A 24554-nucleotide genomic window follows, 5' to 3' on the forward strand; every position below is an offset into this window, starting at 1 on the left:
CAACCTTGCATACATCCTTTATTCACATAAAAAAAGAACTGCTTCAAAGGCCCTTTTAGCCAGCTATACAACTAAAACTACCTACTCTGTGACAATAATATTTTACTACTTGGGCTACATAGTCCAACAAAAACACATTGTTAAACATAAATGTAAATGTCAAAGCCATTACAAAATCAATAAAATATAAATATATAACACTGCTTTTATTAAGTAAAAATCTGTTTCAATCGACTGTGCCGTGAGGCTAAGCTTTCTCACACAAACAAGTAGCTCATTAATGTGTGTGGCCACGACGTAGATTTCGGAGAGACCGACGTCAGCAAAATGACGACGACTGGGCTTTGTGTAGGCCTCGAAACGGCTGGTCATCTCTAATGCCATTAACTCCCATCTCCTTGTTAGTAATCTCTTCAGCTTTCGCACTGTCCATGGGGAAATTTCTCCCTTTCTCAAATGCTGTATTTATCAAGGACTGAGTCTTGCTGGTGGCGGTTTATGTCGCTGATCTTTCTCCAACATGGTGTAATACTCCCACATGGCCGACATTAGGCTCTTTCGAGATGAGCTGCGCCTCGCCTATAAAGTAGATGGGACCAGGCGGCAGCAGCTGGGGGCGGTGACAAAAAGCAGTGGTCGGTGACAAAAAGCAGTGGTCGGTGACAAAAAGCAGTGGTCGTGTCGGACAGTTTGCATCTGTTTCCAGCAGCCTTCAGTATGAACAGGAACTTGTACGCTGTCGCCGGTTGTTTTTATTATGATAGAGTCGCTGTAAAATGCTCTACATGTGATCTGTTGCTGATGTTAATAAACAAAAGACTGTGGACAATCTGTAATCTGAACAGATGTAGTCTCTCTGGCGACTGAACGTCACCATCAGCCACACAACATGTGTTCTGTTAAGCCTTCAATTCAGACAAATATCAAAAAAATGAAACGTTTATATGAAACGTCATCGTGTTGAGTCGATTCTGAACCAATCAACTGTTCATCAGATCAGCTAAGGTCAGTCATTTCCCATCATGCCCTGGGTCGAGCAGCCTGGCTCTAAAAACTGCAGCCGCCTTGAACCTTGTGAGGTTATCATTGCCCACGTGTGCATGACGTCATAGCAAAAGTAGTGACTGTGACTGCAGTGTGAGCATCCTGTGTTTGAGAAAGACATTCATTCTGGTCTTTGCAGATTGCCTGGGGTTATCAACATGCAGGTGCCATTCATTATGTGTTTACGCGTATTAGACATACTGTGAAGATGGAAAAATTGTCAATATTTTTAGACAGAATAACAAAGATTTTAGGTTCAGTTACATGCCATATTGCCTCATGCATGTGTGCTGGCATGAAGACTAGAGTGAAGAGAAAGGGGGAGGATGTTCAATACATAGCGATGTCCTTGCCATGTAAAACAGTTTGGCTTACAAATTAGTGTGCTTGTCACCATATTGCAATTCACTGTAAGTCAATGCATGGGGCTTTTCCCGTATTTATATCCCAAGCTTTTTGGCTGTGAGATGTGCCTTGACCAGCCAGCCAGCTGACTCTCTAATAGTACTGCCAAAACAAGTCATATTGCTCTGCAAGACATTCATCCTCGTGTCAGGAGAGCTCATTCCTCATGGAGATGTTTCTTTCAGAAGAGGGCATTTGATTCACATTCCAAATTTAGCACTTTTAAAGTCATTGTATACAAGTCAAATTTCAAAAAAGGGGGAAATGTTTTAAGTTCATGTTTGAATGTGGTCACAGTTACCGGCCTGAGACAATATGATGCAGCCATGAGGGGACCTTCCCTCTATGACATGGCCTTTGCTATCCTCAATGCTCCAAGCAACTGAGTCACACTGTCTGGAAACCTTCCATTCTCTCTGTGAAGGCATTTATACCTTCTGACATCCCACCACCCCATGTGGAAACACCGGTCACAAAAGGTATCAGAAAGGAGATTTACTGTCTGTGTGTCTCTATGTTGTGCATCTGCAGCATATGTGTGTGTGTCCCATAAGAGCCATACTGACATTTAAAAGAGGACTTAACATTTATTTCATTGTGTGCTACTGAATATAATCTAAGGTGACAACTACAGGAAGTGACAGTGATATTTAGTCAAACTATCACGCTATCCTGAAATGAAGCTATATATATATATCCAAACACAGCATCTACATGTACTCATTCCATATTCCAACTTGTAACCTGAGGCACCCATAATGCTCAGTGCTCCCTCATGGTACAGGCTGCCTGAATGTAGAAAGGTGTACCTTCTCAAAATATTTAAATTTGGCCATCAGCAAGATGTTGGCTCATAAGGCATGTTTTTTCTCTTTTTATTAATTTTTACTTGCAGCTATTTATAATCAGCACTCTAGATTTTACGTTTTAATAAGTAATTAGGGCTTTTTTGTCCAACAGGCTAAGTCTATGAAGGGCTACAGGCTGTTTGTTTTCTACAGTAATAAACAAAACAAACGAAATTAATGAATACGAGTTTCAGTCTAATTTGTTTGGGCTGATGTTATTGCTGAGTAGGTAGTACGTATGCAGCACCCTATTTCAGATCTGTTCATTTTCACTTTCCTGGTACTGGGACAATGTGCTTTCACACAGAAAAAGCCATACATGTCACATAACAACTTTTCAAGCTCAGCGAGACGCAGCCTCCAGCTTCATCTCATAGAAGTGGCTCAGCCAGCTCACCTCTTTGTGGAATGGAGCATTTTTAAACTCAGAAAGGTGTCATGACACAACCAGGCTTTTTTTTGCACTCAGTAGTGAAGTACTCTACTCAGTCAGCCATCTGTCTGGAAATTGTCTGCCTTCAGCCTCATCCCTCGTTTTTTTTTGTCATTTTAGCTTTGCTTTTCGGGTTAACAGACTTTTCTGAAGATAGTAGGGTTGTTGCAGCAGCACAGAATAGTCTTCTTTGGGTTGTGGTATGTGATACTATGTTCAGATAGCATGCAGATCTGACATATTGTGGAAAAGTTCATGGAATTGGTATTTAAATTCAGTCAGGTCACTTCTCCTATGGCCAAAACACACTGAGGGGCTGTGATGGCTCCCACCTTTCCATCCATGTCAATGCCCCATCCCCTACTTCCTAACCCCCTACTTCAGGCACCCTTGCTCGGACCACACCCATCTTGGTACTCAGCCTTCATTTTGATCTCAATTACACACCTGTACATTTTTGGGACTGCATCCTCCACACAAAATCTGTCCGCAGACAGACAGACAATACTATAAACATCTGGCAAAGTACTCAAAACTGCCTGTGCGGTAGTCCCTACTACAGTAGGTATCTCCAGGACCACATTTTGCCATAATGACACACTCATGCACACACACCCACACACACCCACAGACTCACAAGGTGAAAACAATACATGCGTGGCTGGTAATGAAGCTTTCAGAAATAGAGGAGGGACTGCATCAAATGGGTCTGCTCTATTATGCACATTCTTGTCTGTAGTATGATATATCGTGCTCTGTGTCCTATATTATGAGTTTTCCATCTTGGTCATCAGGAGCTAGAACTGTTCCGATTGAACCATTGAGAACATCCTTGCTCATAGCCCTGAGGACCAGCAGGCAAAAAACACGAGCCTATTCTCCGAATGCATTATTGCACTTCCATAAAGTTAAAGGGACTCACAAGAGATGGATAATAATAAAACGGCACCAGAAATACTGGATCCTACATTTCCTATAATGCAACTCAATCGCATTTTTCATAAGACACAACATATCCCCTAAATGCCCACTTATTTTAAACTCTATACCACCAGTTTTTGATGCAGACTTTCTATTAAAAATGTTGATTTCAACATGATCTCTTCTTTTGTATTTCATGTTAAGCAATATCAAATGAGGTTTGCATTGCAAAGGTTTTTAGCATGTTGTGTTTCAGCGTATGATAAGGAAAATGACCTGCTATAGGTTTTTCAAGATTTCCTCTGGAGAGAAGAGTGTTTTTCAAGCTCTCTCCCCAGCTTTAAGCTTTAATGATAGCTGCCCTGTTGTGGGCTTGATGGGCCAAAGCACTGTCCCCCTCATTGCTCTGTGAGTTATGTGCATGCAATTCTGAATTCTACACTATTACCATGGAGAATATACAAGAAGTATGCATCACACACACATTTATATGTCCCACAGGCTTTGAAGATTAAATGAGTCTTCAACACATACAGTTAAATTAGCACAGCTGGAGGGAGAATACCAGCAGGATGCTATGTATGCAAGTGCTGAATTCATTTAAAAAAAAGGATGCTGGGCCTCATTTGGCTCCTTATGAAGCTGCCTCTCACTGCATTAATCTCTTTATCCTGCCATGGCAAAGCCACTTCAAATAGGGACACGAGATTTACATGCCAACTCTTAATGAGCAGGGGGGATGAGTATTTGTCTGGCGGAAGTGCACAAGTGTTGCCCCTTCTCATGCTGCCATCAAATAGAAGAACAAATAAGTAATTGACCCCTGCTCCCTTTTCGCTGTGCAACTGTATTGTTGGGAAAATTGGAGGCTTGGATTAAAACGTTTTTAATCTCTGACACAGCAAGCAAAATCCCAAAATTGATTATCATGTTTATTTTCCTTAAAAAACATCTATGCCTTGAGCGTTCAGAGTTTGCTATAAAGAATTTACACACTCCTATTTTGTCTGCGTTAACAGCTCATGGAGGAGGGGAATGGGGTTGAGAGTGTGATGGAAGAAAGAACAGAAGGCTGTAGGAGAGGCCTTGCTTTAACAAGCTTATCTCGCTCCCTAATTCAGTTTGGGCCATCAAAGTGTTGAGAGCCGGCGTCGCTAGGGGCGGTTGTATTTTTCGACCGCTACCTGTGACAGCAATTACAGGTTCCCCTTCAAGCCTGGCTTTGTTTCTGTGGCAGACTTGACTGCTTGGGTAGAACGAGATTACCTCAACATTCTGCAACTGGAACATAATCAAAGCCTTACAATGCAAGGTGTAATGCCCCTCTAAATCAACCAAGCAGCCCTTGCCACTGTTTCTTTCTGGCCCCCTTTATACAGCAGATTGCTATGACATTACAGAGCTGTTGTTTAAAGGTATTAATATACATCACAGGAAAATAGCCACATTCAGAAACAGAAATAAACATGACTTTACACAAAAATCAACACAGAGGCTTCCATTTAAAGGAGAAACTTTCACAACAAGTGAAGAATGCATGGGTACAGTATAGTGCTGAACGATTTTGGAAAATAATCTAATTGCGATTTTTTTCACCAATATTGCGATTTAATATGCGATTAGTTTTTTAAGCTCTTTGTCTTCTGTATTATTCAACAAAGACAAGCAATAAATCATTGTATATGAACAACACAATATTAGATAGATTAAACAAACTGTTCTTTACTGGAGGCCAGGCCTGTATGTGATGATGAAATTAGGTGATCTAAACATATAACATCTTTTATTTAACTACTTCAATCACAGTAGTATATTGAGCATTGACCAAGCCTTGTGTAAACATTCATATGAAAGTCAGATCACACAAACTAAAGTGCAGATTGCAGAAATATAAAAACAAATACAGTATGTGGCTTTACCACACTTAGTAGTATTTACATTATTATGTACTGTACATGTGAAAACATGTGGATTGCACTTTTTAAACACGGTCTTGGAACTTTACTAGACAGTCAAATAAGTAAAAAAAAAAAAAAAAAAAAAAAAAAAAGGGTGTAGGGTGGGGGTGTGGCCTTGACAAACTGCAACTTTGCTTGTTTGCAAGCCATGATGTCTCTCTCTCATGGGCGGGCCAAATTCTCTGGGCGGGCAAAGCAGAGAAAGGGGAGGTAACATTGCTCCGTATGACCTCATAAGGAGCAAGATTCCAGATCGGCCCATCTGAGCTTTCATTTTCTCAAAGGCAGAGCAGGATACCCAGGGCTCAGTTTACACCCATTGCCATTTCTAGCCACTGGGGGACCATAGGCAGGCTGGGGGAACGCATATTAATGTTAGAAAACTCATAAAGTGAAATTTTCATGCCATGGGACCTTTAAATGTAATCACTGAACATTAATATCTAAATATTAATCGTAATTATCTCTAGTCAGTAACGGCAACACACAACGCAGACTAAAGTGCAGAGGTATGGCACTACCAGCCATAGTGATCCTGATCACACAGGAAGCAATTTCTCACCATTAGCAACTCCCGCTCCGATCGAGCTCCGGTTAGTCTACATTATTCTCAAATCAAATCTATCACCAGATCCGCCTTTTTTCATCTTAAAAACATCTCCACGCTCCGGCCATCACTCTCTGACTCTGTGGCAGAAACCCTTATTATGGTTTAATGGAAACCATATAAAAACGTTTTTGTTATTATTGTTATTATTACTATTACTATTATTATTATTATTATTATTATTACTATATGATGCTCAGTAGCTCAAAAGTTTTTTTGCTAGGAAAACCAGCATATCCACTTTTGCTGGTTTAGATGACGAGCGAGTGCAAGTCACAATATTCCCTCCGGTGCTAAACAGACGCTCTGTGTGGTAGCCGTGAACCCAGACTTGATGACCGTATTAAGGGGCATCATGTCTTTGGCGATAAACTCCGTTACTGCTAGAGTCATTTAATATAACTTGAGTAATTTTCTTGTTCCGTTTTAAAGTACGTTCATATGGAGTTAACATTACGCTTTCAAACATTTCGGTGAGTGATGCCTGTCGGGTAGTGTTTTGCTTACTTGATAAACTGGTGTTCAGCATTTTAGCCATGCAACTGTCGTAGATGGCTTTGTGCTGATGCAGGTTCGTAGTGTTACCCCGTGAGGTAGCAATGTTAGCAAGACAGGTTTTGCACAATACCCGAAGCTGCGCATCATCTTCTTCTTTTTTTTAAAAACCAAAATAGTCCCACACAACTGACTTACTGTTCCTTTTTGGGACATAAGTTTCTGTCGAGCCTGAGGCCATTTTACAACAGGTCAAGGTACGGCGTAGCGATAGCGTGCCAAGTTGATGCATTCTCTGCGGAGTGCAGACTGCTTTGCTCTCGCGAGTCACGTGACCAAAATTGTGATTAGGAAATTGCGTTTTAACATATAGCGATATTATTGCAAATGCGATTAATCGTTCAGCCCTAGTACAGTACTGTGCAGCATCTGCATAATAGCATACCTGTAACAACAGCATTGTTAAGTATAAAATTATCTATGCATGAAAACTGCAATGCCTTTTGTCCTACTTTCATTAAGCTTAATATATCACACATGGAGAACTGGGAGTTATCCTCTTGGATGCCTTTAAAAAAAGCCAAGAGTTTGCTTTGTACTCGCTAAGGCATGGCTTTGTCTACATGTACTGTATGTCAGGACCCAGGTCTATGCCTGCTTATGTAAACAGCAGGGGTCTGCATTTAAGAAGACCCCTCTAATACCCAGGGTGCAGTCCTCAATCTTAAAATAGCTGGGAGGAAAGGGAAGCTCTCGAGCAGTGTTGAAACCTCATGAGAGATGTAAACTCTGAGTGAGCTCATTTTCATCACTGCTCAGGGTTTGTAACATATTGCAGGCAATAAACGTGCGGTGCGATGTGCGGAGATGCACAGTGGTGTTCTGCAATGTGTTGAGACGGGGAAGTAGAATGAAACTAAGCCATAACTCATGCATTCAGTTTGTTTGCTTTTTTGTTTAATCTACACAGGCACGGCCCTATTTTGTTTTGTCGAAGCCGTGTGACACAGTATATGTTGGCCTGTGACCAGGCCAATTAGTGTGATATATGTAGTAACTATCTTCTCATCTGACAGCAAAATGCTAAGTGGCACCGTGATTTTCACCCTGTATTGACTGTGAATTGGTGCTGCATAGGTGCATGTGATAAGTGACATTTAAGCTATTAAGGGCATTTAAGGGTTGAAAATGCAGAAGACAGTGCTTCAATTTTTTTACATTCATATAAAATAGCATGCTCTTTAAAAGAAAGTAATCCCATGGAAAGTTTTATTTAAATGTCACACTCTCAATGTTTTGATATTTAGAAGTATCAACGGTTTGGTTGTTGTATACAAAACAACACTAAACATTTGGCATAATGTACTACAGAGATGTCAAAATGTTTCTTCACTTTTTCCATTATGTGGAATGAACTCGTAACATTACAGAACACCCGCTGCTTTATGCTTATGGAAGCTCAGTGGGAGTGACTTGTTTTATAATACTACCCTTTATGTTCCATTACAATATGAGCTGTATTTTTTCACTGGAATGTACTGTTAGTAGGCAGATTGTTCAAATACATTATTCATTTGACATAATTAACATGGTGGCAAAATCTTACCTGACCTATTTTGACAGAATTGCAGAGTATTGTCTCTGAAGCAGAGTGAGCCATGTACGGATTCTTTTTTTTTTTTGTGCATTTTGGGTTTAAGAGTAACTACGTTTTGTATCTCAACCCAACAATGTTGTGTACATTTCTAAATAATGAAGCATAATTAAATACAGAGATGTCAATATAAGTAACAGCGTGCATGTTTACTGCCTAGCATCCCTGCATTGTAAATGGTTTGCAACAATTGAGAACCTATTAAAAATTAACCCAAATGGAGCAGTCTGGGTCTTAGAAGCTGCTGCGGTGTGTGATTTCTGTTTTGCTGAGGTGAGGTTGTGGATTTAGCCATGTTGTTCAATATTCTGTGAATAATTGAAACTGACTTTTTGCACCCAATGTCTTTATACAGTAAATCCTCTGATGACATCAAAAGAAGAAAAAAAAGATGCTGACTAGATTGTGAAAATTGAACATTGCTAAAACTGTTTCTTGAGACATGTATCATTCTACAATCTTTCTCTGTTTCTTTCCTTTCTCAGGTGGACTTGCTTGTGCCTACCAAGGTGACAGGTATCATCACCCAGGGAGCTAAAGACTTTGGCCATGTCCAGTTTGTTGGCTCATACAAACTGGCGTACAGTAATGATGGGGAGCGGTGGAATGTATATCAAGATGAGAAACAGGGGAAGGACAAGGTAAGAAGCTTTGACAGCCCATAATAACCACAATCAAACACAAATCACACAGTATTAAGCCATGTCTACCATCATCATATAAACAGACCGTACTGTTAAACAGATTAAGCACATCTTTATTGTCATGTACAGTACACATAGCAAACATTCTGAAATATACTGTGGAATATTGAATGTGCATCTTTGGGAACTGAGTACAGTTTTGAATTATATATCACATCAGGAAGGCAAGGGGCATTCTGGGTAGAGAGCATTAACAGAAGAATGCACAGGAAGGACAGAAACTTGAAGCAGAAACAAAAAAAACAAAGCTGCAAATGTCAGAATGTTTTTTTAGTATTAAGTGTGAAAATGTCAATTCCAGGACCTGTCTGTTTTTCCTTTCCACTTGCTTTTAACTTCTTCTTATCTGTGTCCCAAACTGAGCTTGCCTACCTTGCTTCTGCCTCTCTCTGGTTTGGGATCAGATAAGACTGCTGTCAACCTGGCCTGGCCAGTGCTATGTTGAAAATCTTGTTTACGGCCCTTCAACAGAGTACATGTCCATTCCAATCGCCCACGACAACAGTGACAGAACAGGGCTGCAGCAGCCTCTCTATCAGGAGAGCTGCAGGCACAGTGTTACAAAAGCTGAAGCCCCTTGTCTTTCAGGCATTGGTGGCAAGAGAGGTGGTGTTTACTTTTGTCTTTTGCCTTGTTATTGAACAATAAACCCAGGTTCTTCTGCTTATTCATGGTTTGGTGGTCAGTAGTGTTGACCATGGTTAAGAAACTGAGATCCAATAGAATCCATCCATGCTTATTGCACAACGCAAATACTATAGAGGTGCTTGAAATCATTCACAGTTTTATACACTGAGATCATGATAAATATACAGTATAATCTGTTCTGTTCTAATCTGCAGTGTAATTTAAATCTCTGACCATAATTTCAAAGTGTTTAAGATCATAAAATGCATTGAAATAAACCCAACTTTTAGAATGTATTCCATTTGAACAAAAGAATGTTTTTGTGCTAGAGATGCACCGATTGAACTGCTGGTGACCGGAGTTGGCCGATTTTCACGTGATCGGCCATGACCGGCGACCGGCCAGTCAGTCTGACATATGCTGATTTTATACATAGACAGTAAAAGAAATGGACAATATGACACCGTACATTTCCACGGAGACGAGTGAAGTCTATTAGAAGGACTTTTCCGTTGATGGCTGAGGGTTACTGCGCAGCCTCCAACTGAGCTTGACGACGTAAATGTGACGTGAGCAACCTGTCTGAAAGTTGGAAGTCTTCTGGTAGCTGTGCCAAGAGAAATCTCAATCATTCCCAATCTTGCAGAGACGGAAATCATAGGTATATGTAAGGAGATAACATAGGCACAGGCTAATTATTGCTAACTACAATGCTAGTTAACAACAGTATTATTTACTAATGTAAGTTGAAACTGCCTGCGAGCCTCTCCTGTACTGTATGGTAATTCCTCTATGATGCGACAGTAAGTTGCGTGGTTATGACACAATCATTAGCCTATTTTTACAAAAACTTCAGCTACGGAGCCATAACGTGAGATACAATGTAATGGAGCCTTTTATACATTGTCGTGTTTCTCTAGAAATAAACATTGGAAAAATAGAGTCTTTAAACCCTTCAAATGTAAAGTTATTTGCTGTCAAAGTGGCGCCAGAATGAATGGCAGTCAATGGAATGCTAACGGCAGGTGATGCCTTGTTAGCATCAAAATGGCTCCATAGGAGGTACGCTTTGTGGATACCTGCTTACTCCCTTGATTTTATGCCAGTCAAATGCTGTAAATAAATAACATTGTAAAGGCTACCATACACAATACATAGGAATTATATATACGTAGGCTAGCAAATAATAACAATAAACCCACTATTAATTACATTATCTTAATACAGTGTAACTACTGTAGCATGTAAATAATGCACATAAAATACAAACGTGAGCAAGGGCGTTTAACAATCGCCATTATATCGAATCAACAGCCACGTGCAACCTAGCTAGCAGGTGAAGAACACAAACAACGAAATCACCAGCTAACAATGAACTGATAACATAAGTTATATGACTTACAGTTCTCAAGGACGCACACACGCGATCTCAACTGGCTAGTTATCCTCCGGAACAGCGGCAGTCTCTTTTTTCTTTCTCTCACTTTTCCGCTGGGTGGCGCGCGTGCTCGTTTGCTGTGTGAAGCGCGTGTCCGCGCTATTGTCTGACATGCACTCTAACAATCACTTCTTATAGAGGGTCTTTTGTACAAATGCATTACCTGTTTTCCCTGTTTTCATACGGAAGTTTAGTTTACTAAATATATCACTTTTTTTTGGTTGGATATTTGATGTGAAAAGAAGGAAATGGTTCTTCCATAACATTGCACTTTAGATGTGTGAATTTCCCACACCAGGAGTAATTTATATAGTTCTATTTCATAGTGATCGATTACCTGTTAAAATGTAAAATGTTCTATTAAAGAAAAGCTAGAAAATAAATATTTGTGTGTGCTGAGACCCTTATTTTGCATAGTATTTGATTCATTCATTGAAGATAGATTGATTTTGATAGCACTAGATTCAATCTTTACTAAGTATTGGCACACATTCATTTATTCATGCAAATTTATTTCACACATTTAAAAAGAATAATCCAATATGAAAGCATTTGTTGATAGTTTTCTAATGGATTGAAATCCTTTTCTTCTTTAATTTGCCGTCATACTTGATTTCACAGTTCAACTGCAGTCCATGCCCTGCAGTCAGTAAACATAAAAGCAACCGCTATGATGTTGGGCTTTCTCATAAAAACTGATTCTAGAGTTTGTGTGATAGCTTTAACTGCCATTTCAAAAATAGATTTTCCTAAAGAAAGGTTTTTTATTTAGTTTGGCTCAGTTTGGTAGACGTAAACCTGAAATATGACAAAACGCACCTTGTTAAACCAAATAACACCCCTCAATAGCCACATGTCAATTACTGCAATGAACTCATCCTTGTTGCAGAGCCAGTGCAGCAGCCAATAACAGAAATATTTTTCCATCTCTGCAGTTCACATTTCCTGCTTGAAGAGTTTATAATTTCAACACCCACGATGATCTTTGGATCGGGCCACTGCATGCTCAGCATGATTTTCACTCAATCAATCTCAACTGAGCACTGGATGACTTCTAAAAGCCTGGCAAGCATCATCTCAGATATCAAAGGAAAGGAGAGAAACGTACTGGTGACAGCAGGAACATTTTATGTTTATTATCTGTTATTTATAAATCTCATTTTCAAAAATAACTCCATGGGGAGCAGCTTTCGTCAAGCTACACATGGATGTAAAAATACCTTTAAGTTAGATACAAGCCATTCCTGTAACCATCTATAGCCTGTGTTGTTATTGCTGTGTACTGTAAGTCAGAGCAAAACCATGGATAGGCAGTCAATCGGAGTGTGTGCACTTTGTATTAGAGGGCAGTCGTGTTTAGCAAGGCTTCTGAGAATGTCAATCAGTTTGTCCCTAGACGCAGCCAGGGGGCTGTTCAGATGTATGATTCTTCAAGGTGTGCCCCTTCAGTCAGCTGAAGCAGCCATTAATGCTAGAGGACACATTTGCTGTTGGGCTCCTGAGGCTCCTCCTGCCACACCACAATGCTCGACTTGGCAGGGATACACTGTGTGTGTGTGTGTGTGTGTGTGTGTGTGTGTGTGTGTGTGTGTGTGTGTGTGTGTGTGTGTGTGTGTGTGTTTGGATGTGGGTGTGGGTGTCTGGAGGCTTGTAAGTATTCTTCTCAGCTCCCACCTCCAGCTCCTGTGTGGCAGAGGCTGCAGGCAGTTAGATCTAGATTGAGAGAGGAGGCTCTGTCAGAATACAGATGTTGTCAAAGCAGGGCACAGTGGCACACACACTCACACACACAACAGTACCCCTCTACAAAATCCATAGATTGCCTTGTTTGCCTTTTCTGTACAGCCAAATCCCAAATACATGTGTATTGCACTTGTATCTAAGACACGTTACAACAGAGTCCATTGTTTATACATAATTAAACCGGGATACATTCCATAATTATACATATTGGCTTGGCTGCATTCCCACATGTACTACTTTCCACACCTGGGTCACTACTCTGCCTCCTGCGCCACTGCTCTTTCTGGGTGTCAATATTTACAGAGTCAGTTGATGCGGGGCAATCAAGCACAAAAGTAATTGATTTATGTTTAATAGTGTTTAACTCAGTTGACACAGGGTTAATTAGCCATTAGAGCCTTCAATTCCCCCCAGGTCAGAGGGTAACTGAATGGTAGATAGCTGTGGATACAATCATCTGAAGATCAATCACTAATAGTCAGATTTTCTCTTTTCCTACAGTCATGGAAAATATTTGCTGCAAGGTTTTATACACTTCAGGATTAGAAAAACACATAACTAGATCACATTGTGCGTCCTCTTAAAAGAAGTAGTTGTGCATTTCAGTTCCAGTTCAGTAACTGCCTCTTCCAGGCTTCATGCCATTCTTGACCTTTCAATGAAGACGTGGCTGAGTTTCCCTGGTATCACCCAGGCTGGCTAAGGAGACATGAGGGCAGAGAGCAACAAGATCTGAGCGTCCTGCTCCCTTGACCTGTGCAGCAGGTTTAAATAATGAAGTATGGGGGGCACACAAGGCCTGCCTTAGTAATGTGTACTGTGACTCTACCAGCCTGGGAAATCAATAGTTGGGAGCAGAGTTGTGGCCCTTGGGTCAGTCTGAAGACACACACCGAGAAATGTGGCCTATACGCTTGTGTCTGTGGATAGAATAATTACAATATTACTTTGCACTAATACTTTGGGGCGATGAAGTGAGACTTACTCTCAACCAGCCCTGTCTACTATACTACCAATACTTCTCCTACTGTCAGGCAGGTTGGTCACAGGTCAGGCACAGCAGTTTGTGCTTCAGCAACAACGGCTGCATCATTCATGTAAATTAATGTAGTAGTTCATGTACAGTAATTTGATTCTGGTACAGTTAGGCCACCATTTAAATGAGTCATTTAAAACATGAGTCAGGTTCTGTCTCTGTTCTTGAACTAACTCAACCAGTATGCATGTGGATGTGGTCACTGAAGTTTCACAGGACAAAAAAAAAAAACACGAGTGTTGTAGTTTTCTAACTCTAACTATAGATAATTCAATAATTATATTGATTTTTGCATATACATTAGTTTAGCACATTGTCAGTAAACAAAAAAGTAAACACAAAAAAAACCTAGTCCAGAAAGCATTCAGAAGCTGTTTTGACTACATGTTGGTAATTTAAACAATGAATTTTAATTAAATATATATATGTATGTCCCTCTTTTTAGGCTGGATGTCCCTCACATTCTGCATTTTTTGTGTTTGAATTTTAAATTCCAGTTGATTTATGAGGACTATGGTTGACAGCTAGCTAGACTATCTGTCCAATCTCAGTTTTCTGTTGCCAAACTAAAACATTTGAACGTACACATGTTCCACCAAAACAAGTTCCTTCCCGAGGCTATTTTGCAGAGGCACCATCACCCAAGACGATTATGATTGGTTTAAAGAAATGCCAATAAACCAGAGCACTTACATCCATTCTTTAAAGTAGAATATCTCTACTTTTATGTGTAATGGTCTATGTCCACTGTAGTGAATCTAAATGACATTATGGCATTATTTTGTTCTCACTTTCTTTCCACCCCTGAATTATTTTATACACTTGAAGTTGGTTTAATATGTTGCTGTTGAGGATACATCCGTGACCTTGCTCATTTCTTTTCTGTTTTTTCTTCCTAGCATTACAGTATTTGTCATGTTGTTGGGATTCTTCACATATCCTGTTCCAGACAGTTTATTTTGGAAACACTGCCTCTGACACTGTGTCCCCAGACAGTCTAGGAGAGATTCTTGTCATATTTCAATCAGCTGCTGCTTTCATGGGCTTCCTGTCCTGCCTTTTATATTGTGCTATCATATGCCCCTGTTGTCACATTACAGGCGTGGCAACGCTCCTGAAAGTGACACATTCCTTGCTTCCCGAAGTCAAATGTTGCTGTTCTGAAATACAATAAAAAGTGAAAAGAACACGTCAACACAGAATGGTTTAGAAACTGTTAAAATGTTGTGCTTGGTATCTGATGGGTTTTACTCAAGGTTTATACAATACAGTATTATTATATGTAAGAATTATGCAATTGGGAAATTCATACTGAAACAGATGTGGGCCAGCACACACTGCTTCTGCTGCTGTTGCTGCTCAACCATGAAACGAGAAGCCATACTGCTCTAATATATACTGCAGATTTCGGTGTGAGACATACATTTTAATTTAGAGATGGGGTAAGGTTAGGCTTTTTAACAGTGAGTAAACAATAGCATGTTTTGAGTAGTCTGGTATTCAGCAGGAGAAACCTGCAACTGGCTCATACCATAATCATAATCTTAATCGACTGAGATGACAGAAGAAAATTACAAAAAATGTTCCTCTTAGCTCTTGGTTGAACAATGAAGGAAAATGAGGAAAAAGAATGTAGGGTGAAAAGTTGCCCTGCACTGATGAAATAAGGACAGTAATGAAAGAGTACACCTGTCACATGATTTCAGCTTTTGTCTGCAGTATGAGTAAATCACAAAGCACTGAAAACGACAAATAATTACAGGAAAGCAGTTGTATTAATGGAAACATCTGCAATGCAGAGGAGGCGGAGGTTTGATATCTTGTCACATCGTCACATCCTGATCAGGAACAATTATATCTTATATGTACAGCTGCTGCTGGATGACTAAATGGTCAATGAGAGAATTACAGTATCTGTAAACCATATGTTTCATGCTACAGCTTCTATAGAATCTGAGCAATTTAGATCTTTTATAGTTCAGCCTGTGTGCTGTATTGAGAATCATTTAAAAAAAAAAAGTTTTAGAGTGACGAATGTGGCATTAGGTTCAACATGAAACGGAATTTCAAGTTGTAATGTTTTAGGTTTTCACGGACACCAACATTAGACTAAAGCTGGTTAAAAAACATTAGGAAAGTTAATTGAAAAGTTACATTTTCATACAACAGAAACAAAAAGTCACAACTTCAAGTTCACAGTCGCACATTCACATTTGATTGTGTTACATTTGTCATTCAGTGAACCGTGCTAGCGGGGCTCGAAATTCCTTTTTCTGTATGCATGCACTGGTGCATGTAACTTTTAAAACGACATGCCCAATTTCAATTTATTTTTCAACCTTTTTAACACAGAACACCTGCAGAAGTCCATAGGTGTGAATGAGGCATTCATTTCATTTGTCTGAGCATTTCCTCTTGTCTATTTCTATGATCCTATTTGTGATTGTTTATTTAATGGTTTCTTACAGTTGGTAGTGTATAATGAGGCACTCCACTCAAAATCTCTTTTTAGTATCTTATATGGCAAAAATAAATATCTTCTTTGACCTTCTTTTTTATGATATATAGTCTGTCAACATTTTGTTCTCACAAACTAAACAATTTTTCCAAAATTGTTAATTTGATTTTAGTGCATGGCCATTGTTTATAGCACTTTTTTTTTATGAAAAATTCAAGACCATGTTTTGACTGTCTAGACCCAAACCAGCTCCTGTGATTGTTTGAAAGAGAATTATTTGAAGCTTTACACTGAAAAGGTCAACCTCTGTCTCCAGCAACTGCTTAGATTTGGCCCACTGATATTCCATTCCACACAACAGTGAGTCCCATTACATCCCAATTACACAGGCATAATAATGTCTGTTTAATTAAAATGATCATATCCTTCAATGAAGCAGTCCCTGTAGATACATTTTCCTCCTATTATACTTAATTTGACTGTCTATTAAACACACACCAACACAAAGCGTCTAGCAATCAACAATATAATGTAGCACACGTCCCAATACACTATGACAAGTAGCTTGTTTGTATCTGGTAGCTAGTTATCCCTTGAACTGTTCTTTCAAAACGTATCTCAAGGCTCTTAAATGTCATTTAATTGGTATAAATGTGGGTCAGACACTGAAATCTCTTTCTTAACAACTTGAATGTTTATTTAAATTAGATTCAACTGGATTTTCAACTTCAGTGAAGGATATGCCAGTGCCTTCATAATGAAAGTGTAGGTGTGTTGATCCAGGATGCATATTAGTCTGTAGCACAATATGTTATGAGTTTTACAGAGCCAATACTAGAGAAACACGGCTTTCCCTTCATAGCAACATTTCTGGCAACCACCAAAGCCTTTTATTTAATGCCAAGGTGAAACATTCAAAACAATGTACAACAAAACTGAAGAAAAACAAGACCAAGAAGCATAAGGTGCGTGTTAATAACACAACTCAGTAAGCAGGATAAACAACAGTAGATTTTTGGCACTAATTGTGGAGGTGGGACTTCCAGCTGTGCCGCTCTAACAACGCACAGTTTTCCACAGGGGGAAACTGCTGGTGTGCTCACATGTGTGGTGCATAAAAGAAAGGAACCAAGAATAGTGTGAATTCAGAGAATGTACTGTTACTGGTAAGTGTTTGGATTGAAGGTCTTGATTGGCTGTGTTTCATTCAGTACCTGTTCAGGCATGTGGCTTTGAAGGTAATTGTCTGGAATGTTCTGCACCTGCCTCTCAGTAAAAAAAAGGCACTAGATTTGGTTTCTGTGATATTGTTTTTTTCCACAACATGTTGACTTCTAAAGCATTTGATTTCCATGTTTCAAGTCTTTAAATCCCTCAAGTAATGCAGCACCATTAAAATTCAGATTGTTTTCTTATTTGGTGTCAAGCAGACCAAAACTTGACTATAGTTCCTGGTTGCAAAAATAATAATACCTCCATGCTGCTGTCTTTATAGGTATTCCAAGGGAACTTTGACAACGACACACACCGAAAGAACGTGATAGATCCACCCATCTACGCTCGGCTCATCCGGATCCTTCCCTGGTCATGGTACGGCAGGATCACTTTGCGTGCAGAAGTACTCGGCTGCACAGAGGAAGAGTAAAGTCCTTTTGTCCATCTTTTATTGCCATCGTCCCCCATCCCTTGGCATACTGGAGTATCTCGTCCAGTATTTCAAAAATAAACTGTGCAACCTGTAAAAAGAAATCAATTTCCAATGGATTTTTCAATAATACGTGTTTGGTTGTGGTGGGTTGCTGTTTGTTCTTTTTGTACAATGATTTAAAACCTACCCTTAATCCAGTTTTGTCTTTTAGTTCCTTCTTCAAAGTGTGATCTGTCTTTTTATTCTTCTCAAGATTTACCATCCTGTTTGGAATGTATTTCTGTAATATATATATATGGGAGGGGTGGGGTTGGTAGTGGAGTTGGAGAGGGGTTCTCGCTGTGGTTTTAACTTGTTGCCATGGAAGCTATTGTACAGTGTCACTTTTTAACAAAGATGTGAAATCTGTCTGCCATGCTTCATTGGACATAATTAACCAACTTCATACCATAACTACTAAACTGTCTAAAAGACGATGTAGAGATCACACGTTATCACATTATCAAATATATTTTTACTTTGATTAAAACACTTCCTCAAGCCATGCTTTTACCCTAATGGGCACTGGCATTACTACTACATCAATCAAAACACTATTAATGCTCTTGTATTATATGTAAAAGACTAAGAAATTGCATGGTGCGTGAATTATAAATGTATATTATGACAAATCATTTAAAACCTCCAGCCCTGAGAGCAATGGCTTTGATTTAGGGACCTATTTTTATGTGCATTTTTAAGTAGTTCTGAAACATTACTACACACTGCAAAAGCTTACTGAAGGTAACTGATATGTGAGAAATAACCACGCACTACAGTTAAACGTGGCACTGCAGTACTGACACTGAGACTTGTAAACCGTCTCTAGTTGAATTGTCTCAATGCTAATATTTGATTATCGCTACACTTTTTCTAAGATATTTGGAATTATTGTTTGTGCTTGTTCTTTTTTATATTTATTTAGATTTATTTGTCTCAGCTGTCCGATGCATAAACTCTGTGTCTAATGTCTCTCTGTTGTCTTGGAGATCTAAGTTTTATCAATTACAAAGCTCAGGATAGATGTCATTCATAATTTTGACCCACAAATGTATCAATTTTGGCCACCTATTTTAAGATTTCTTTACTATTATTTAAAGAAAATGATGAATGAGTATGAGCAGTTATTTAAACCAGGTCCATGTATGCATAATTCAAATACTGAATGCAGTCTTTTTTTAATCAATCCCTTTGATACAGTATGATAAATGATAATTGTTAATTAATTTCTTCTTTTTTCAAAAGAGAGCAAATGTCAATATTATTAATATATTAATCAATGTCATTATCTCAAGCCTACAATGATGATGAACCGTGGTAATTTAAATATGGACAGCCTCTTTATTTCAGGGGGTCTAATCTTTATTATCATCCTGGAGGAGAAATTATATAGTAATAAAATGTGAAAGAGCTTGTGGGTATATTCACTTGACATGACAGCACCTCTCTGCATGTTCAAATGGTTTCAGGGAGCTAAAAATAGTTAGACACTTTAAGGTTACAGGGGATTAAAATGCGTCAAGATATTCTATTTAAGCAGTTTTCACTGTATGGATTCTGCTGTTGGCTGCATCATTCAGTAAATGAACAGTGATGCTTGGCTGGTTAAATAAATGGAAGTAAACAAGTACCTGAGGTATCGCAGCAGTGTCAAACCTTACAGACCCATTCTACATGGCTTAAAAATAGGCCTGGATTACTCTAGTGGTTCCCACTCTTGACTAGTTTTCCCAAAGCTCTTGAGTGCTACAATCAGAGCTGAAAAGAGCTACTTTTATGCTCCAGGTTTCACGTAAGACTTGCCAGCTTTCAGTCACTTAACTATCCAATCATTTCATATGAACACAATGTATTTGTTCTGAGATTGCAGCCCAGCCTGAAAAAAACCTTTTTTTTTATTTAATGCACCCACCTCTCCAAATAGATTACATTGGAAATAAAAGAGTGCCACTGTTATTTTCATCACATTGGACTTAATTCTAAAAGCACAGCAAGAACAAAAACACCAAGAAAATGTGTCACTGTCCAAATATGTTGATGCTTACTTTATATCATGTGCCAGGGCATTTTTAGATGTCATGCCATCAACATGGATGTTGTTGTAGTTGACAAGTAACCATAAAACAAAACAAAAACTAATTTGATTGTTATCTGGATAATTTCAACTGAGTATAGCACATTGTATTCTGGTTTGGCAAATCACAATAGGATATCTTGGAAACGTTTACTCGTGTTACTGTACTTCAATGTAAGTGACACTGAAAGACTTTGCTGTATATTACCAATATGTGAACATTGTTATTGGTGTGAATCAGTGACTGTCATTCCTTAGGTTGATGGACACATGATAAATTAACAGATTATTTGTGCACTCTTCAATTGTCGATTGCCAAATAACTATAAATTGATCTTTGTAGTCAGCTTCCTGTCAGCAGGCCTGCTACAAAGCTTTGAGGAAGTTTGCATGATGTATGAGTTTGAAAAGTACAGTATAACACAGATGTCCACAGGCACATTATGTTCTTGCATACCATAAGATCTAATATTAGGTAACATTAAGATCTAATAGCCTTTACTTTGTACTCGCTATCGATTGTCTTGTGCATTGTAAAACTTCATCTCACATGTTCGAAAAGGGAGCAGAGTGAAAACTCATCCTGTCTTTGTATTTTTGTGTCTACTCGTATTATTTCTTACCTCCTCAGTCTGAGTGTCAATCTCTATCCAGAAAATGTACCTATTATAATGCTGGTTAGCTTCAAGCCTGCGGAGGAGAGTGAGAAACTGTGTACAGTTAAAAAAGGTGTTTAAAAAAATAAAAATAAAAAGCTCTTTCGGTTTGACAAATAAAAATATAGCTGTGAAAATGACATGGTCGCTTTGTTTTCTCTAAATGTCTGATCACATATTCTGTTAATTTGTTGATACACAATGTGTTCTCACCGTCATTCTCAGTCCCCCATAGATCACATCACATTGTTGACTTAACTTCCCTACAAATGAGTTAACAGAACTGTAAAGTTACAACAAATTAGTATGAATATGCTGTTACTTTGGATTTTAATTACTCAGATGAACATATTCATGTAAAAGAGTCTGTTGGCTTTGCACTGCTTGGCCCTCTACTCCATTAAGCTTGGCTCCGAGTCAACATGGTTTTACCACATTAAGCTGCTTCCATTGATTTTCTTTGTCCTGCAATCGGCAGTTTCTGTGTCTCAGATGATTTGTCACAGTTGTGGCGAGGGATTCCACTGTGAGTCGCAGGGTCGTCACAGCTGCAGCGGCGGTGGCAGCTGAAATGTCCAGTAATGATTCTGTCAAAGTGTCAGCGTAGGGGGAGGTAATTGCCTCGCAACTCAGGTGAGTGATACTACTTGGCAATTAAAAGCGGATTAGGAAACGATTAGTTTAGTCTGGTTGTCCTTTCCATTAAAGCATCAGTAAAGATTCTACAATCAAAGTGACTACTCTTTGGTGGTCTTTGGGGAGGGTTGTTCCCTCTTTAAATGGATCTTTCATGTGTGGTATTTAACCTGCATCAAATCGATACAGAAAACAAGCGGTTTACACACATTTGTATGTCTAGCAAAGGACTGAGAATGAAAGTGATCTACTCATGTTGTGTCTTCTATACATTTTACAATCATCTATACAACCGTTTTTCCTCCATCTGCAATGATGTCAAGTAATCTATAAAAACATAATTGTTTGATTTTGGTATATTTGATTGTAATTATTACAGCTGGCTGGACAGAACCTATAAAAAATAGTGTATTCAAAGTTACATTCAAATTGTCATTGTGTAATGGTTATCATTGCATTCACCAGAGCCTGTAGAACAAAGGAAAGTGGACAGATGCTTGCTAGAGCACAGAATATCCACCCTTACATTAAGGTAATAATATAGTGCATCAAAATAATACCAATGTTTGTAACATTTTGCTGTATCTTGCTGCACACATGCTAATAACATCTCCCTTTCTTTGTGATTTGTTTTATATTTTTATTGCTACAATTTTCTAGCCTGACAAGCCAGACCCACATCAGGATGTTGGGTCTGGGAACTCACCATTGGCAGGGCTCAATCCGAGGGGCGGGATAAACGGTTGTCTTTCAAATTCCCTCTGCACGTAATAGGATAGCGCTACAACCAGGCAGAGCAACGCTAGTTGATAGATTAAACTTTTCCTTTTTTAAGAATGACTTCAGTGCTTTTGTTTGTTCTTTTTTCAAAGAAAAGCTTAACTCCAAGTTTTCCAGAGTCGCAGCCAAAGAAAGCCGATTCGAAAGGCCGCTGTTCGCCAGCAGCAGCAGCCATCTTCTTTGTTTTCAAGTAGCAGGGAATTCACGCGGAACAGCAACTCTGCCATCCTTATGTTAAGCCCGCCCACCGACTCTATACACGATGTGATTGGCCTGACCAGAATTTGGTTTTACCAGCTCGCAAGCCAACAGAGAGTTGCCAGACAGACCCTGGCTGCAAATTACATTTGCTGCCACTAGATTTCTAGGCTAACAATTTCCACATCATTACTGTATATTCATTTCTTTCTCTTGTTTTCTTACTTCAAACTAGTCTCTATCTATCTGCAACAATCGCTGGTTTCTTCATCTTGTTTCAAGAACTTGTTTTATGCAAGAAGCTCACAGTGTAATAGAGCAGCCACACATTGTTTGCCATCTTAATTTCAACATTTGTAGCTGTTTGGACTCATATTGGTTTCTTGGCCTTTTTATTCCCTTTCCAATTTCACTTATTTTATATTTTCTCATGCAAGGAACGTAATGCTGTTACTGCGATCAAAAGGCAAGCCATATTTATTCTGGTGAGGCGCTGATTAAATTTAGCTTTGCAAAACTGATTAAATGAGTCGACAGATTAAAGCATCACCGCACTGTGTAAACCTGAGGTGGAAGGAGTAAGACATTCATTTACAAAACGTCTTCGGTGAAGAGAGGATTTCTTTTCACTGAGAAAAATAATATGGTGGTTTGATGGCGTTTAAAACTTGACTAGGTGCTTGTATAACTGAGAGATTGTTTATTTTTAACCTCTTTAATACTAGAATTGTAAGCAATATATATATATATATATATATATATATATATATATATATATATATATATATATATATATATATATATATGTGTGTGTGTGTGTGTGTGTGTGTGTGTGTGTGTGTGTGTGTGTGTGTGTGTTTATTAAAGGTATATCATTAGCCAATGCAGTGTGTAAAAAAAAAGATACAAAGATGTGTGATTATGGCACTAAATACTGACCAGAGAGATCAGCGGAGTCAACTATAAGCAGTGTTAATTGAGTAATGACTACTTCACTTAAAAAAAGTACTTATAGTGCTATCATTGAACTTAATAATGTCAAATATGCACAAGGTATTGCAAGGATCCATTTCAAACACTTTCTTTTCCCTATGAATTTCTTTAGGTTTCAGGTGTGATGTTGCATGGCCTGAGAGATATTAAGAGTAGCACACAATGATTCAGAAAGGTTATTTTTAAATGAAGGGCAAGGAATAAAATGTGCAACGTAATCTAGAGTCTCCCTGCTTCCTGTCTATAGTATGTGCATGCAAGAAGCTATTTGTAGAAACGTGTAGAGATTAGAGGTCTTGTTCCCATCAGGAGCGTGTCGACCCCTGTGATGTAAAGTGTTACATTATCAAGTGAACAGAAATGACAGGGCTTGGATAACATGAAATGCTTTCCTGCTGTTCCCATGTCTGACTGACAGGGCCGTAACAGGATTGGCAAAGGAGACCGAACAAAAGAGGAAGAGGAAGAGGAGCTGCTTCCTACAGTACAGAAATAGCTCAGATGTGGAAATATTCAAATATTTCGAAAAACAGACCTGCCATCTGCAGATGAAGCTTGCTCAGTGTAATGGAACTTTCTATTATTCTGAACAAAATAATATGAATAACAATAGAATAATGGAAAGCTTAAACAACTGAGGAAACTCAGTTCAAAACTGTGTGACATGGTTGAAAGCTTTCCTTGTCATATTTTAACCTTTTTAATACTCACTGTACGTGTTCTCCTCCATGTCAGTATGTGTTGCACACCATTCAGTGCCACAAATAAAATCCGGTAAATCCACAGCAATGAATGTAATGTCAAGGAGAATAAGCCAATTCTGATGCAGATGGATTGCATTATGCTGATCGTATAATAGGTTATATTCATTTGTAAATCCACCATTGGATGCTTCTGAGCTTGTGTTAATGGGTGCTCCCCTGTCTGGGGGTGTGTTAACATGAATATACAACAGGGAAGGATGGGGTCATTTTATTGCCTCTTTTTTATACAGCTCTCTTGGTCGAGGTATCTTAACAGGATTTACTGCAGAACTACAATTGGCAGATCCCTGTTTTACGCTGCAGATTTTACACATAAAATGATTTCCACCACCGATGTTAGTGTATCATTCTGACCAATGGGTTAGAGGGATGGGAAATGCACTATTTCAAAATGT

The 24554-nt window shown here is 38.9% G+C and overlaps 1 protein-coding gene across 2 annotated transcripts in view; it reads left to right on the forward strand.

Moving 5' to 3' along the window:
* edil3a (EGF-like repeats and discoidin I-like domains 3a) overlaps positions 1–20928 on the forward strand; it is a 129587-nt gene extending 108659 nt beyond the window's left edge. For both annotated transcript variants that reach the window (XM_028578885.1, XM_028578886.1), the window contains exons 9-10: positions 8851–9006; positions 17867–20928. In XM_028578885.1, coding sequence (XP_028434686.1) covers positions 8851–9006; positions 17867–18016 — 306 coding nt within the window. In that variant the 3' untranslated portion in view covers positions 18017–20928. The remainder of the gene's footprint in view (positions 1–8850; positions 9007–17866) is intronic.
* The last annotated feature ends 3626 nt before the right edge of the window (positions 20929–24554 follow it).

The sequence above is a fragment of the Perca flavescens genome, chromosome 5, assembly GCF_004354835.1.
Source record: "Perca flavescens isolate YP-PL-M2 chromosome 5, PFLA_1.0, whole genome shotgun sequence".
Lineage (NCBI taxonomy): Eukaryota > Metazoa > Chordata > Actinopteri > Perciformes > Percidae > Perca > Perca flavescens.